Source organism: Schistocerca piceifrons, chromosome 2 (genome assembly GCF_021461385.2).
Source record: "Schistocerca piceifrons isolate TAMUIC-IGC-003096 chromosome 2, iqSchPice1.1, whole genome shotgun sequence".
NCBI classification, from domain to species: domain Eukaryota; kingdom Metazoa; phylum Arthropoda; class Insecta; order Orthoptera; family Acrididae; genus Schistocerca; species Schistocerca piceifrons.
The window spans coordinates 942,505,306-942,521,865 of NC_060139.1; the positions used below are offsets into that span (position 1 = coordinate 942,505,306).

At 43.5% G+C, this 16,560-nt stretch overlaps 1 protein-coding gene and 1 pseudogene across 1 annotated transcript in view; one reads left to right on the forward strand and one right to left on the reverse strand.

Annotated features, from left to right (window-relative positions):
• Window positions 1-479: 479 nt before the first annotated feature.
• Window positions 480-597, reverse strand: LOC124778079 (annotated as a pseudogene).
• A 2,014-nt stretch (window positions 598-2,611) lies between these two features.
• The window catches only part of LOC124773026 (formin-like protein 20), a 46,887-nt gene continuing 32,938 nt past the window's right edge, over window positions 2,612-16,560 (forward strand). Inside the window, exon 1 of the mRNA XM_047249366.1 lies at window positions 2,612-2,820. Coding sequence (XP_047105322.1) covers window positions 2,803-2,820 — 18 coding nt within the window. The 5' untranslated portion in view covers window positions 2,612-2,802. The remainder of the gene's footprint in view (window positions 2,821-16,560) is intronic.

Consider the following 16,560-nt stretch of genomic DNA (forward strand, 5'->3'; position numbering starts at 1 on the left):
TTCTCAACAGTGTTCTCGAGATTAATATGCCTTCCCTCCATGGATTCACATTCGAGTTCCAGGAGAATCTCCGTAATACTTGCATGTTGTTCGAACCTACAGGTATGAAATCGGGCAACCTACCTCCGAATTGCTTCCATGTCTTTCTTTAATCCTACGTGGTGTGCATGGATTTCTTTAACCAGTCAAGGACAACTGTTTATAATAGGCTTAAATGTTAAACAGATGCTGGAAACTTCAATCTAACATCTCTGCTTTCGTGCAGTGATCATTGCACTCCGTCTTCAGGCCACAAGTGGCCCACTGGTACCATCCGACCGCCGTGTCATCCTCAACTGACGATGCGGATAGGGGGGGAGGGCGTGTAGTCAGCACACCGCTCTCCTGGTCGTTGTGATGGTTTTCTGTGACTGGAGCGGCTACTATTCGGTCGAGTAGCTCCTCAATTGGCATTACGAGGCTGGTTGCACCACGACAAACGGCGACAGCGCATGGCGACTCGGATGGTCACCTATCCAAGTGCGGGCCACGCCCGACAGCGCTTAACTTCGGTGATCTAACGGGAACCGGTGTATCCACTGCGGCAAGGCCGTTGCCCCATAGTGATCACAGTCTGTACAAATATAATTTAGCATTCCTATTTTCAACAGTTCCTGGAACTTGATCGCGGTAGATATTGTGGATACCCATAAAGGCAGATTTACAATTTAGTGTTGTCTATTATATGAAGACGATTCTTCACGTTTTAAATATTGTTTCAGTGTTACGAAAAATCCAAATATAACGTTAGTACCAGTAGTTGTGCGCATTTAGCGTGTTTTAGAATTTCGATTTGGAATGCAATTTAAATAACTAACACTTGATTTTTATTACAACTGGACCTATTTGAAATAACCTAATATGCATTTTACTAACTCTGTGCTTTAATCTTTTCACTGAGATATAAATTATCGAAAGGTAATAACTTTCCAAAAATAAGCAATTTTTGAACCTAAGTGTTCATCAGACTATGTATCCATTTGTATACCTTAATTTTTTTTCTCTTTTCGGTGTTTTACACAATAGATGGTCATTGACGAAGTGAATTAAATAGTAACGAGAACGAATTGTTCCTCAAGATATTATCTTTAGACACGTAGATGTTCGCCAACATGGCTGCAATTACTGTTCGTCAGAAACCTTTCTTTCTTTATCAGTTTACTAGAATAATAAAATTATAAACAGCCGACCAGTTGCAATGGATAAAAAATTCTTTACCTTGGTTTCGACAAATATAAATTTGTCTTCTTCAGAAGGTAGCCTAAGGACAATGAACATCATAGCTTACATTAGAAAAGTATGAAACTTAAACCAAGAATAAATTTTAACACAAATTAGAGAACTCTTGCATTACAGAAATATGATAACGACGACTGGTACTTATAATTTTACATTAGTAAGGACTAATGTACCATCGCCGTTTTTACAATTGTCGGCATAGATCCATTTGTCAAAAATGAAATATAGCCCTAGAATTAGGGTTTGTCCCGTAAATATAAAATAGTACATGGATCTTGCAGAGCTCACAACCAACTGAGTGTAATCAGCGAGCGTAGTTACTCTGAATCCAGGGCAAGTGGCGCTCGTGGCGAGAAACATGTGCCAATTGGGGTACAAAGGCAACGTGTAAATTATCAGTATTAATAACGTCCTTAGGTAAAGTAACAATAAAAAAGGAAGGAAATTAACAGTCCCGTTATAACAGTATGGGAGAATTGGTACAAATTATGTAGATATACATCAAAAAAGCAGATGGCGCTTACGCAGAGGAACTTACGCCCAGTGGCATATACAGCCAAAATATAAAAAATTACATTACTATATTAGTGAAGCCCACAAATGGTATATATGTCAGAACTTTAAAATTGACAATAATGGCTCTTGTCAAGAAAGAATTACAAACACTGGTACACGATCCTGTTAATACACATTCAAAGGGAAAACCAAAATTTTAGAGCTAGACGAAATCACATAAGGACCGATGTAGTAGCAAACATACATCGTGAGAAAACCACCATTACATAAGAGCTAGTGAGCTTAAAGCATTGAAGGTGCATCATAGCTTCCTGAGGAAATAAACCACTAAGGTTACCAGCATTAATGTTATTCCATAAACAGTACAGGTTTAAAGTCTTCGAAAAATTGTCTGCAAGCAAGGTTCAACTGGTCGTTCAGTATATTACCGTCCTTAAGCTCAAGATGTTTGAAAATTTGTAGCTCTTCCCAGAGATCTAATCTACGCCCTGGAATACTAGAATACAAAGTGAAAATTAGAAAATTGTATAAGCATAAATATAGAGGCTACTGTTCGGACGTGTAGTTACTTGTCTGCCGGTTTTATCTGCTTACGTTTGATCGAAAAATAAAGTCGTGTAGTATCTGATACGCGGACTAATACAGTATTGTAGTATCTGATACACTGCCTAATTTATTACACGACATAGAATAGTGTGAACTGTGGACAGTCACGTGACGGCCCCACAGTTCTTCCTCCAGCAGGTCTCGATGCGGCGCCTGTCGGCGGTCCGGCAGAGGACCTTGTGTTCTCCTCCAGTGGCGGACCTTGTCTGACCCGCACACAGACACACACGGACGGCTGCACCCCTCCCACTGGCCGCGGTGGCATTTTGCTTTTTCCCAGCCGCGGCGGCGGCGCCCCGTATAAAACTGGCTGGAGGCCGCGCCAGCCGGCTCAGTAGTTGCTCTGTCAAGTTACCGACCGGCTCCGCCAAGCAGAGCCACCGGACACCCACCGCTACAGACATGAGGACCCTGGCTCTGGTGAGTACCCACTGCAGTGATTTCTTAATGGGAGCAGAATTTTTGTTACTGCAAATCATTTTGAGTAATATTCTCACCCAAAGCTCCCGAAGATTTTCCAAAACAGAGGCAGAGTAGTTGACCAAATGACTATAGCGACGGTCGTGTGCTTCAGCCATGATCGATGGTGGCCCGGGAAGCCGACAGATGGTTCCTGTTCTGCAAAGCAACATAGAAAATTCAGTTACTATTGGTAATAGAAGAACATGTATCACCGGTGCAAACCACATTGCACGGTTGTAAAAACGATCGCAAACCGATTATTGATAAGTCCGAAGTCGCGTGGGAAGAGTAGTGCTATTATGCGTAAGACTCTGGAGCCGTGTTTACAGTTGTGGACTGTAGTGGCGAAGAAAGTGTGGAAAGGGCTACCTGCTGTCTTCGCCCCCCTTACGAACGAAGTGTTCTGCATGGTAATATGTACTAAATACATAGCTCTCCGATATCCATAAGCTCGATTTTGTCCAGTAAGTAACAATGCGGAAATGTATGGAAGGGTTTTCTTTTTTTCAGTAAAATCCTTCTGGTTGTGTGACCATCGGCTATTGAAGACGGTCTTCGTCATGATATGGCTACACAAGTCATCACCCTGATGATGGCTTTCTTCCATAGCGGCCGGAACGTTGGTAGCGTTATTAGACCTTGACATTGTCACACATCCAGAACTAATTTATTAAAAACGGCTACTCCCGCGAAAGCGTACGCTTTTCTATTACATATCTAATGCCTCCCGGAACTCAAGAAATACGGCGTCAACTGGGAGCTCATTATCTACCGCCCTATGGATCATATGCTCTAATAGAACGAGCTGAGTTTCACTAGGTTCCGTTGGAGCATATTTTTTGCATGCCAACAGCTTTCCCAATGATAATCCTGGCTCGATGCAGAAATATATATAGTAACTGTACCTGAATTTTCGAAATGGAACGTTCAGATTCCTCTTTTGGTTTCTTGGTACTTAATATTTATGAAGCAACTGCATTCGTTTTCTAAATTTCATTGTGTTAACGACCATTTCACATTACCACCTGTTATCCTTACCAGCCTGTTGAAATTTATATACAAACAAATCGTATAAGCATTCAGATGCGATTTATCTACTTAAAATTAAATTATTTTCCTGTTCAGTTTATCAGTGGAAAAATATGTTGATATTTGAAGAGGGCGTTCGAAGAAAACAAAAATTAGAAGAACAAAGATTAATATTTGACGTCTCGTCGACTACAGGGTCATCAAAGACTCAAGCTCGGAATGATGAAGAATGGGGAAGGAAATCGGCTCTGTCCTCTTCAAACGAACCATTCCGTTATTTGCCTTAACTGATTTACGGAAAACGTAAATCAGAATGGCTGGACGGGGATCTGAACCGAGACCCTCCAGAGTGCAAGTCCAGTGTGTGAACCACTGCACCACCTCCCGCGATCATGGAAGACAGACCCGAACAGCAAAGCTGGAGAGCCATCAGATAACATCGCTCATACCGTCTTGACAGCCCTAGTGTGCTTTTGTCCCACACACAAGAGGCAAATACTTACCGCAATTCACAGTATCGAAAGATAGTTATATTTCAGATACTTGGACAACTCATTCATTAAGTTTTGTGTTTTATTGGTAGTGTTGTTATATATCTCGATTGCACTTAGCTAGGCAAATGCATTATTTCCACTGAAAATGCGCCGTTATGAGCGAGAAACAATGCAGGACTATGATACTGGGGCTGAGTGAAACAATTACAATATGAAATATTGTATTGTAATTTAATCAACCTCACGTCGTTCAAATGGTTTCATATTCGCTTTCGAATTCCTAAAAATATATCATCAGATGATCTGAATATGTTGCGTAGTGATTCGCCACAGTACAACTTAAGCGAATTTGTACGTAATGGATTCAAATCATCAACTGATGACTTGCTAATGAGTCAAAACCAGTTATGTAATCATGTGTGTGACTGAGGTTTAAATAGAGAATTAAAAAACTCTCTTACCATACGATCACTGCGTCCCCTCAGGCAGAAATTCTAGTGTACGTAAGTTACGAGTTATTCGCATTATTTTGCTAGAATTGTAAACCTAATAAATATATAGAATGTGAGTGTAGATTGCAAAATAACTCGGCCTATCACTCGAAGCAACATGAGCAGTCAATGTAAGGTCAAATCCGTCAGTATTAACACCGCGGACGTATGTAAACTCTAGCTACACACAAGTAAGGCACGTATGTGCGGAATTTTTTTTCTGCTATATTGTGGACGACTGTGGGACTAGCACATTTCGTAAGAAAGATGGCGCTTGGGGAGGAAAGATATAGGAACAATAGCAATTATTTTCCAGTGTTAAGTAGATCAACACTACTCTTCAGTTAAACGTAACAGACAAAAAAAAAAAAAAAACGAATTCAAAGAAATATGTCACTGTCACATTGAAGTATGTCCACTTCCCTAGCTGAGTTATCATCGTGGCAGACTGCCATTCGGGGGAACCCGTTCCTAGTGCAGCCAGAGATGTTTCGTTGGTGGGAGAACTGGAATGGGTTGAACTCAGCCTCTTGATGCCAACTGAGAAGCTACTAGATCGAGCGCTAGCTGCTCAATCCCCAAATGACATCATTGGCAGAGTATTGCACAGTGGTCAGTTGCAGCAGGATTGGCCTTTCTGTGGCCACAAAAGCGATGCTATTACTGTAATAGATTTAAGTATGTGATATATTTTGGAAAATATGGTTATTTTTACTTAGAATTGTCTTGATTGCACGTCGTACTGTCGCCTAGTGACCATCTGGGTAACTTGACCTCATCTGGCACCCATATCGGTCGCTTAAGATTGACTAATTAGTTGACCTCAAGTGACCAAGATGGGCATTGTGTTTGGTGTGTTACTTTCCTAACAAGATATTGGTTCTGATGATGACTTGTAAGAGCAGAAACCTGCAAAGTGTTGTAAGTCCATCCAGTGGGATCAAGACAATTTTGAATAAAAAGTGTTAAAAGCATTTTACAGACTACTTTGTTTGGACATCTTGCTCACTGGAGCTCGTACGAAATTTAAGCGAAGAAATCTGTTGCCTCTCATAGATTCCTATACTCTCTGTTCCCTCCCCCCCCCCCTCCCCCCCTCTCTGCCTCCAGCCCCTAACGAATACGAGCTGGCAGAAAATGAATCTAAATAGCTTGGGTATACAGGTTTCTTGCATAGAATCAATTTCTCAGGTCGCGTTCATAGGTAAAAGGAGGAAGAAAAAACATTTGCTCCGAGTAAAAGAAAAAAACATTTGCTACAAGTAACGGTGAATTTGCTGCGTTGCTGAGTTATCGTCAACCGCCCTCGTCGGTCAGCGGCTACCGTTATGAGCGAGGACGTGGAACCGAGCCATCGAGTGAAAGGAAAAGTGGTTCGCCTCCTGGAGTGGCCAGTCAGAGTAGTCGTGTCCTGGACAAAGGACTCGACATGCAGACAGCTCGTCAAATGCGTGCAGAAACGCTGCATTTTGCACAAGTGTCGCAGCAAGTCTTATTCGGAACAGTGTCTATATTCGAAAAACAAAAGAAGAAATTTGAAAAACGAACCACGCAGTCTGTAAAACAATACTCCCAAATTCAGCTTGGCTTGTGAGAGTCGCGAATGTAAATGTTTTTGAGATTTGCAGCTTTCTGAATATAAGCACTATTTCTGCTATTATTATTATTGTCATTATTGTTTTATTTTTACCTAACGTAATGCTCAGGAACTAGAACTGAGAATTTCTTTTATCACTTCTCTCTATCTTGTAATTCCCATCTTACCATTTGAGAGTATCTTTTTTTCTCGCATTCATTATATGAAGAGAGGCCTGGAATCCATTTCTCGGCTAGCAAATTTCTTGCAGGATCGGTCTTTCTTCATCATTATCTCCTGAACACTACCTTCGTAGTACCTCTGTACCACTTTGATCTGTTACTTCAGGTGAAATTTTTTTTCAACAGAGTAGTTACTGAAGAAGGTCTATAGTGTTCGGACTGATCTGTAATGTATTAAGGAAAATGGTTTTAAGAGCTATAGATTTATGACTTTATAAAAGTATAATATGTAGACATTTCATTTCTTGTACCTTTACATTGAAAAACATATCTCATTTCTGGATATTTATGTAATTTTAATAAAATGATGAATTGTGTTACGATGCACGTTTCTGTAAACGAAATTTCCGTAAGTAAGATGGAATGCATATGAACTCATGTCTTACGTATAGAATGTTCGTCAAAGCGAATAACAAATGAAAATGTTTAGAGAAGTTGATAAAGTCGCAAACAGAGCGAGGGACAAACGACTGCCTGTACGCTTCTGTACTACCCTAACTTCTTTTACTTTCCTGGTCTTTACGAGAAATGTGCATTGGCGGCAATGCAACCGTTCTGCAGTCGGCTTTATATACCGGTTTTCTATATTTTCCCAATAGTGTTCCGCGAAAAGAACGTAGTCTTCCACCCTGGGTTTACAACCTAAGTTCACGGAGCACTTCCGTAATACTTGCGTATTCATTGAAACTACCATTAACAAATCTAGCAGCCCGCCTCTGAATTGCTTCGATGACTACCTTCAGTCTGACCTGAAGGGGATCCCAAACACTCGAGAAATACTCAAGAATGGGTCGTATAGTGTTCCATACGCGGTCTCCTTTACAGATGAACCACACTTTCCCTAAAGTTCTCCGAATAAACCAAAATCTACCATTGGCGTTTCTTACTACCGTCCTTACGTGCTCGTTCCATTGCTTATCGGTTGGTTGGTTTATTCGAGGGAGAGGACCAAGCAGCGAGGTTATCGGTCCCATCGGATTAGGGGATGATGGGGAAGAAAGTCGTTCGTGCCCTTCCAAAGAAATCATACCGGTATTTGCCTGAAGCGATTTAGGGAAGCCAAACAAAAAACTAAATCGGGATGGGTGGACGCGTGATTGAACCTTCATCCTCCTGAATGCGAGTCCAGTGTGCTAACCACAGCGCCACCACGGTCGGTCCAATCTGTATGGCCTTACAACACAGATATTTAATCGACAGTTACATTGGGTACAATGGCTTTTAGTCAGTTCACCTGTATGGTAGCACGATGATACATTCTTAAAGAAATACTAGAAATTATAATATCTTCCAGTGATAGACTGCTAGTCCACAGATCATAGTCTAGTGGCCAGCACGGTAGATCAGCGTGTTTGGTCAGAGGGCTGGCTGTCGTCTGTAGCCGGCCGGCGTGGCCGAGCGGTTCTAGGCGCTACAGTCTGGAACCGGGCGCTGGTTCGAATCCTGCCTCGGGCATGGATGTGTGTGATGTCCTTAGTTTAATTAGGTTTAAGTAGTTCTAAGTTCTAGGGGACTGATGACCTCAGAAGTTAAGAGCCATTTTTTTTGTCGTCTGTAACAAAAAAAAAAAAAAAACTGATTGAAGTACTCAATGATGAACTTGAAGAGGTGCCATGTGTTGTCCACCCAGACCCAGACCAAACGTCAAGAACAATGACGAATAAAATTAAAAGGAGAAGAAAGTGGGCCGGCCGCTGGGGCCGAGCGGTTTTAAGCGCTTCAGTCTGGAACCGCGCTGCTGCTACGGTCGTAAGTTCGAATCCTGCCTCGGGCATGGATGTGTGTGATGTCCTTAGGTTAATTAGGTTTAAGTAGTTCTAAGTCTAGGGGACCGATGACGTCAGATGTTAATTCATAGTGCTTAAAACCATTTGAACCATTTGAAGAAAGTGGTTAGCATCGCTGCCTGTGAATCGGGAGGTCCGAGGCTCGATTCCTAGCTGGATCGGTGATCTTCGTCGCAGGGGGACTGGGTGTTGGTGTTGCCCTCATCATTCCATTTCTTGTGCGTCGGGGTGCCAGTCGCCGAAAGGGCATCAAACAGAAAGAGTTGCATCAGGCCGCTAAACAACCCCAGATGACACCTCCCGGCCAATAATGCTTTCACAGCTGTGCTTTCGTGTTTCAACGTGATGTTTTAGTACTGTCCTCGACTCTTGCACTGAGGAAAACAGGGTAGTCCATTAACAACTTAGCTCCTTTCTCGCGGAGGCACAAGGCGTGGACGATGCACTCGGTGAATCACGCGGCTACAGTTCACTGCTCCGCTGCAGAATGCAGTTTTAGAAAGGGCATCGGCGTCGAAAAGGGCGCGAAATTGCGGAACCAAAATGCCGTGTTCTGGGATACATCTGAAGTGTCGAGACCCTGGAAACTTCCAATTGTTTTACAGACAGCTGAGACGCTGGCTCGGGCGTTATCTCGGAGCGGCGAGAATGGACTATTAAAAGTGCCGGCTGGGGGAATAAGGTGATCCGGTGGAGATCGCAGGCAGTTCCGCGAGTCCGTGGCCACAATGGCGGGCAGCCACGCCCTGGCCGGCGAGGTCGGCCCGCTAGCGGACACTCCCAGCAAAGGTCAGACCGCGGCCTTCACACCGCGCGTTTCGCAACGCCGGGGCACTCGTCCGACACGCGCCGGCCGAACGGGGATGGCGAGCCGGTTTTGACACACGTATGGGAATCGCCACCAGTGACTCTAGCTACACGACAGTGTATCGACAGGCGTATGTATAGGGTGGTCAGAAACAGTCTGAAAAGCTCGTAATAGTGTTACTGGGGAGCTTTTGCTGAGAAATATTTTTTAATGGGAACGTTCGAAACATTTCTCCCTGTCCAAATATATTTTGCGTCGTCGTTAACTTGACGCAAATTCAAGCAGCCTGCCAGAGGCACTGTCCCCAAACGTGTTCTTTTGGGTTAAATTTATCACTTTCGAAAGAGGCACATTTTAACTGATCATTGCAACAAGTGGTAACTCGTAGACTCACAGATGTCTGCGCATTACGCATTGTAGCCTGTCCAAGTGCTTTAATTTGCACGCACAACGACCTGACTGGCTAACGCCAGTGCTAAACAACTCAAAACGGCGAGAAGTATCGATTTCTTTTTAACAATTATTTCTCTGCACAACCTCGTCTACAATACCCTTGCAAGCTTCCCAGACTGTTTTTGGTATATTCGGTGTTCCAAAATCTTTGCATCAAACGTCCTGGGGTGGTGTACCACGTCATGAGAAACAACTTCTGTTAGAGACGAAATGTTCGCTGACGCTTCCCAGCGAAGCTAGACGTTCTTTAGTAGGCCTTTTCGCCATAGGACGACGAAATTTCTGCCAACTAGCACGTTCTTGGTTCAATGGCTCTGAGCACTATGGGACTTAACATCTGAGGTCATCAGTCCCCTAGAACTTAGAACTTAGAACTACTTAAACCTAAGGACATCACACACAACCATGCCCGAGGCAGGATTCGAACCTGCCACCGTGGCGCTAGCACGTTCTGATAACCCCTTTGCTGCCTACTATCCATCCAAAAAAAAATTATAGCAACATTTTTAGCAAGAAAACCATAAGAATGAGTGCCTGTAAGTGGGTGAATATATTTGAGAAGCGATCCAGGAACTTTAATTTGGCTCAGCCCAGCCCCTCTCATGTGGATCAGATGACTGTATTATAGGCAACACACAAGGTGTACTCACACAGCCGAGTGCCTACATTCCGCCGCCTCTCAGGGGCATAACCTGTACAAAAGTATGTCTAGTGTGGGTGGAAAGTGTCAACGGACATTTTGCTTCTAACAAAAGTTGTTCCACACGACGTAATCTATCACCCCTAGATGTATAATGCAAAGACTTTGAAACACCCTGGCCGGCCGGTGTGGCCGAGCGATTCTCGGCGCTACAGTCTGGAACCGCGCGACCGCTACGGTCGCAGGTTCGAATCCTGCCTCGGGCATGGATGTGTGTGATGTCCTTAGGTTAGTTAGGTTGAAGTAGTTCTAAGTTCTATGGGACTGATGACCTCAGAAGTTAAGCCCCATAGTGCTCAGAGCCATTTTTGAAACACCCTGTATATATATTTTTGTCATCTGACTGGTTTAATGCGACCCACCATGACTTCCTCACCTGTGCAATCCTCTCCATCTCGGAGTACCACTTGCACCATACGTCCACAATTATTTGTTAGATATAGTCGAGTCTCCGTTTTTTTTTTAATTTTTCTACGCTCTTCAGCTCCATCTAGTACGATGGAAGTTATTCATTGATGTCTTCACAGATGTCCTATCATCTTCTCTCTGCCTTCTGTCATTATTCTCCATATGTTCCTTTCCCCACAAATTCTTCGGAAATACACATTTCTTATCTTATCAGTCCACCTAAGTTTGGACGTCATTCTGTAGCAGTACATCTCAGACACTTCGATTCTCTTCTTTTCCGTTTTCCCACAGTCCATTATTCGCTTACATACAATGATTTGATCCAGACGTACATGCTCCGAAATTTCTTCCTCAAATTAAGGTCGATGGTCGATACTAACAGACTTCTTTTCGGCAGGAATGTCGTCTTCTCATGCGCTAGTCTTCCTTTCATGTCCTCCTTACTCCTCCGATCCTGTGATTTTTGGCTCAAAGTTAACAGGACTACTTCACTTCATTTAATCGATGTCGACCCTTGTGGTCTGGATGCAAAACTTGTGCCTGGAAACAGAATGGTCATGGGATCGAATATCGGCCGGAATACGCTGTTTTTAGTTTGCCTTCGATCTAGCCTTCACCTATCGACGATGTACGAAGTCCCAGCAACGTCACATGGTTCTGATTCCACGTAAACTGTAGGTCCCCCTCTGTAGTGGAACTGTGGTAGATTAGAGACACGCACGTCGCCGAAGTGGTGTCCAGTTGACAGACGAACCCGGCCATTGAGCCAGACGCAGTCTAATTCGGAGTCACCCATCTTGGTGTTACGTTTATTGCTAATCCCGTTGCTCTTACTCTTCGTTACTTTCGTCTTCTTTCTGTTCACCAGCGATCTATATTCTGTACTCATTAGACTGTTCTTTACTTTTAATCAGGCTAGAAATGTCATCAGGGAATTTAATCACTGATATCCTGTCACCTTGAATTTTAACCCCACTAATGACAATTTTTCTTTTATTTCCGTCATTGCTTCTTCGATTTAGAGATTAAACAGTATACGCGGAAGATTTCATATCTGACTCACACCGTTTTAACTTGAACATTTGGTCCTTGGTATCCTATTCTTACGGTTCCCTCAAGGTTTTTGTACCTGTAAATGTACCCGTATTCGCCTCTAGTTTACTCCTATTTTCCTCCGAATTTCAAACATCTGGAACCACTTGGCACTGTCGAACGCTTTTTCTACGTACAGAAATCTCGTGAAGTAACTATCGTTATTCTGATATGAAACTGACGTGTCAATATATTCGTATATTGTCTGAATTTCTATTCTTTGAAGTGACTGCCTTTAACAGTCTCTACAGTGTCGTCGTGGCAGGTGTGGATGCACTCGACGCCTTCTAAAAGCCAGTCTACCAGCTTATTGTTTCGTGTTTGCTGCCTACAGCCGTCGGCATATGGGACGAGGCAACTAACGTTGACGTACATGCAAACGGAATGTCCAGCGTCACGATAAACAGCTCCTTCGGCACACGAGATGAACTGATTAACGTAATTTTTCGCTCTTTGGCTAGCAAATAATACAGTTTGTTCACGAAAAGAGATACGCTTAAAATTCCTACTTATAACACGATAATAACTAAATACGAAAATTCTTTAACCACCAATATGATGTTTCCCGTCGTTTGATTGCTACAAATCGTAGCAATAACAATTCATTCTCGAGACATTCAATGTGCTGGTGGCTAGGAAACAGCATATATTCATGGGATATAAGGTACAACGTAAGACCCACCGAATATAGGCCTCTATTGAACAGTGAGCCTAAAGATAACAGTTGTGCGTCTGACACTAATGTCAGTTCATTTTGGTTACTTTTACGCCTCACGCTTTCCCACCAACACCTCCACTCCTATCAGTGGTAGCAATGTCTGACTCCCACAGTATGTTTCCCTAGAGAGTAGGCTGTATGGTTCTACTGCTAACTTCTAAACGACAAAATCATTTTAACACTATGCTGTCCGGCGACACCACAGTGGTGTCGTACGTGAAATAGCGGTCAACGGCCGGCGACACCACAGTGGTGTCGTGAGCATAGCATCGCACAGTGGCCGGCGACAGCACTTTAGTGTCTTTTGCATTCTGTTGGTGTTTCGTTTAGGTAATAACAAGTTACACACGTGAACAAGTTTTTTGTTTGTATAAGTACTTGTGCCCTTTCATCATGGGAGACTAAAGAGACGATACGATTATTTAATACGATTATTTACGATGAATACGCGGACGTCTTGTCTGACGTTCCGGACGACTTGCCTATTGGGAAGAAGAAAAAAATGGCTCTGAGCACTATGGGACTTAACATCTATGGTCATCAGTCCCCTGGAACTTAGAACTACTTAAACCTAACTAACCTAAGGACAGCACACAACACCCAGTCATCAAGAGGCAGAGAAAATCCCCGACCCCGCCGGGAATCGAACCCGGGAACCCGCGCGTGGGAAGCGAGAATGCTACCGAACGACCACGAGCTGCGGACTTGGGAAGAAGACATTGGATATCAAAGAAACGGAAGTGAAGCAGAATCGTCCGAAGATAGTGAAATACGTTTAAGAAGAATTCGGCGAGCGCTACGGTTGCCAAGTGATTCGGATGAATCAGACGAAGAAGACAGTGAACAGTGGTCATACTTTGATTTACCGAGGACCAATAATAAATTTGAACCATCTCCGGATCCAAACATATTTCCCACAGATACACAGAGCGTCGGAGATATCGTAGAATTATATACTGGGAACGATCTATTTGAATATATTAGCAACGAAACCAACAAGTACTACAGTCAAAATTGCAATAGAAGGAAACTGGATAAAAAATGCCAGATTTGTCAGATTTACGGGACCGGAACTTATAAAATGGTTTAGGCTTGATGTCCTTGTGGGAACTGTAAAATAATCATGGATCAATGACTATTGGTCAACGAATCCGTTGATAGACAAACCGATATTTCGCAAAACGATGTCCCGCAACAGATTCAGACAAATATTATCATTTTTTTCATTTTTACAACAGCACCAATGAACCGAAAAATGCCGACCGACTTTATAAAGTGCAATTCGCAATTGATTATTTTTCCAAGAAGTTTAAAGAAACTTTTAATCTAGGTCAAAACATCACAACTGATGAACGAATGATACCGTGGCGTGGACGGTTAAATTTTAAAGTTTACAATCCGTCGAAAATTAAGAAATATGGCATAGTCATTCGGATGCTGTGTGATTCAAGTACGGGATGCCTCATTTAAGATATATTCGGGCGCTGGACAGCCTTTAGCAAAGACAGTGATGGAACTATTGACATCTTCTTACGGGAAGTGGCATCACCTCTACAATTTCATGAAAGTAGGGGAACAGGGTTGTGAACGTATGAGAACTAACGATGAGATGAGTATAACTTAACAATTTATAATCTCCCGATAATGTCAAGAAAGGCCGGTGACAAGCCAACTAATCCGAATTAGCGCTGCCAGCGCCAAGCGAATCAACTTGAACGAGACGTGCGGACGGCAAAGTGTTAAAAACGACTGTAGGCTGTCAATTTTATTATACAAAGTGATTTTGTTGCACCGTGTATATATTTCACATTACTGGCCAGTTTCGGCCTTTGGCCATTTTAAATATGACAAATACTTCATCGGCGCTGCGTATCTGAAAATGGTCAAAGGCCGAAACCGGCCAGTGTGGTTAAATATTTACATGGTGCATTAAAGGCACTTCGCACAATGAAACTGACAGCCTACGGTGGTTTTTAAAGTTTTTTCATTATTTAGGTGTATTAATTTTGGTTGAATTTTCTCGAGGCGTTGCAGAGCTATGATCACAAACCACTCCCTTTCCATCTGTACACGTCGAATTTGTAAGACTAATGTGGGAGATCTATGGCGATCGTCGCAGATCTGAATACATAATATTATGCTGTTCCAGGCAAAAGTGTTGTTAAACATGGACCTGCACAGCAGAGAACCCCTACGTCTTCCCATGTTGACCTGATGACATCCTGACATCCTGAACTGAGACTGCAATGGGCACGGGATCTTCAACATCGGACCACGAAGCAATGGAAACACGTCACATGATCGGATGAATCACGTTTCTTGTTGCACTAAGTCGATGGTCGTGACTGGATACACAGTCAAACAGGCGAACGGCTGCTGGAAACATGTAGCACACAACAAATGCAGGCCGGTGGATAGGAGAGGGGACAGTATTATGCACCGAAGAGGCGTCGAAGGGGTTGCCTAATTCTCAGGCGCTAGAGCAACCGCCAGGCTGAATCGGGTCGAAGTTTGGATGGGTATATTTGTAACGTGCTCAACGAAGTTGCGTGGGTGGAACACAAGGTGTTGCCGACCTGAGAGTATTACAGAGACCCTTTGCCAATTTATTCACGCACATATTAAGGTTTCACTCCCCCACGTTCACGCCACTGGAGGGTGGAAAACAGGAGGATTGAAAAAGAATGAATACCCTTTGTGGCTTCGGATCGCATTAAAATTTTGTTGAATGGTTTTGAACCATCCCTTGTGGTTCCAACTTGTAGACCAGAGCAATCACCGAGGTCTCGCTGCACTCCAAAGTGGTGCCATCACTTTCAATGGGAGTGAGGCCCCACAGTGTCCTTAGAGAAGGGTTGAAAAGTTTGAGAGTGACAGCAGTGTCGAAGGTTGTCAAGAATATCTTCTGGTTGCCAATCGCACTACGAACTGTCGAAGCAACGCCCCAGGGAGAGTATTGGTTCCGTTGACGCCCTTTCTGCCACCCCCCAAGGCCTTTTCGTGTCTATTCTGAGCGGCGATGTGTCCGAATTGTTTTCCTCGGCCACCCACAAGAAAACTGCGTGATTTCAACTCCAGGCGTCACGGCTCTGAACCCCATGGCAGAGACGTCAAAAGGGGTGAAATGTTGGTAAGAGAGGCTGTGACAACCTTCTAATCATGTGAGACGTCCACGGTAGCGTTGAGCGGAATTAAGGCAAAATTTGGTGCCAATATTACATCCTTAAACCACCTTCCATCTCACATGAACTTCCGAGCTCTGAGCTTTTTTCACGTGTGTCGACACCTCGCTGCTTGAAGGGTTTCCAAGCCCGAGGATATCGTCACAGGGGTCATGCTTGTGCACCGTCACAGAGGAAGGCCATTGGCACCTTTGACGCACATTTTAAACTTAAGTGTCGTAATGGAAGACAATTAAGGGATATGAAAAAGTGACATTTAATTCTGTTGCGCAATGTAGTTCCATTAAAAACAGTCGGTGTCATAATTCGGAAGGTGGAAGCATTAAAAACTACTTGCAGATCTCATATCCGTCACCTTATCAAACGGACGCTTTACTCTTAGTTGGAGGTGATGAAGGTGGTTGGGTGACGGAGGACAATGTTCAAATGTGTGTGAATTCCTAAGAGACCAAACTGTTGAGGTCATCGGTCCCTAGATTTACACACTACTTAAACTATCTTAGACTAACTGATGCTAAGAACAACACACCCATGCCCGAGAGAGGACTCGAAGTGACGGAGGACTGTAAAGGTGGGGGGGGGGGCACCTCCTGCTGGGCTAGCCGGTAAGCTGCCGGCAAAGGGGATGAGTTAGCTAATGTTGACGTAGCGCTTTACGAATTTTGTGACGTCAATGCCTGCTACTTCAAGTTGAGGAGCCATTTCGTTACGCGAAACA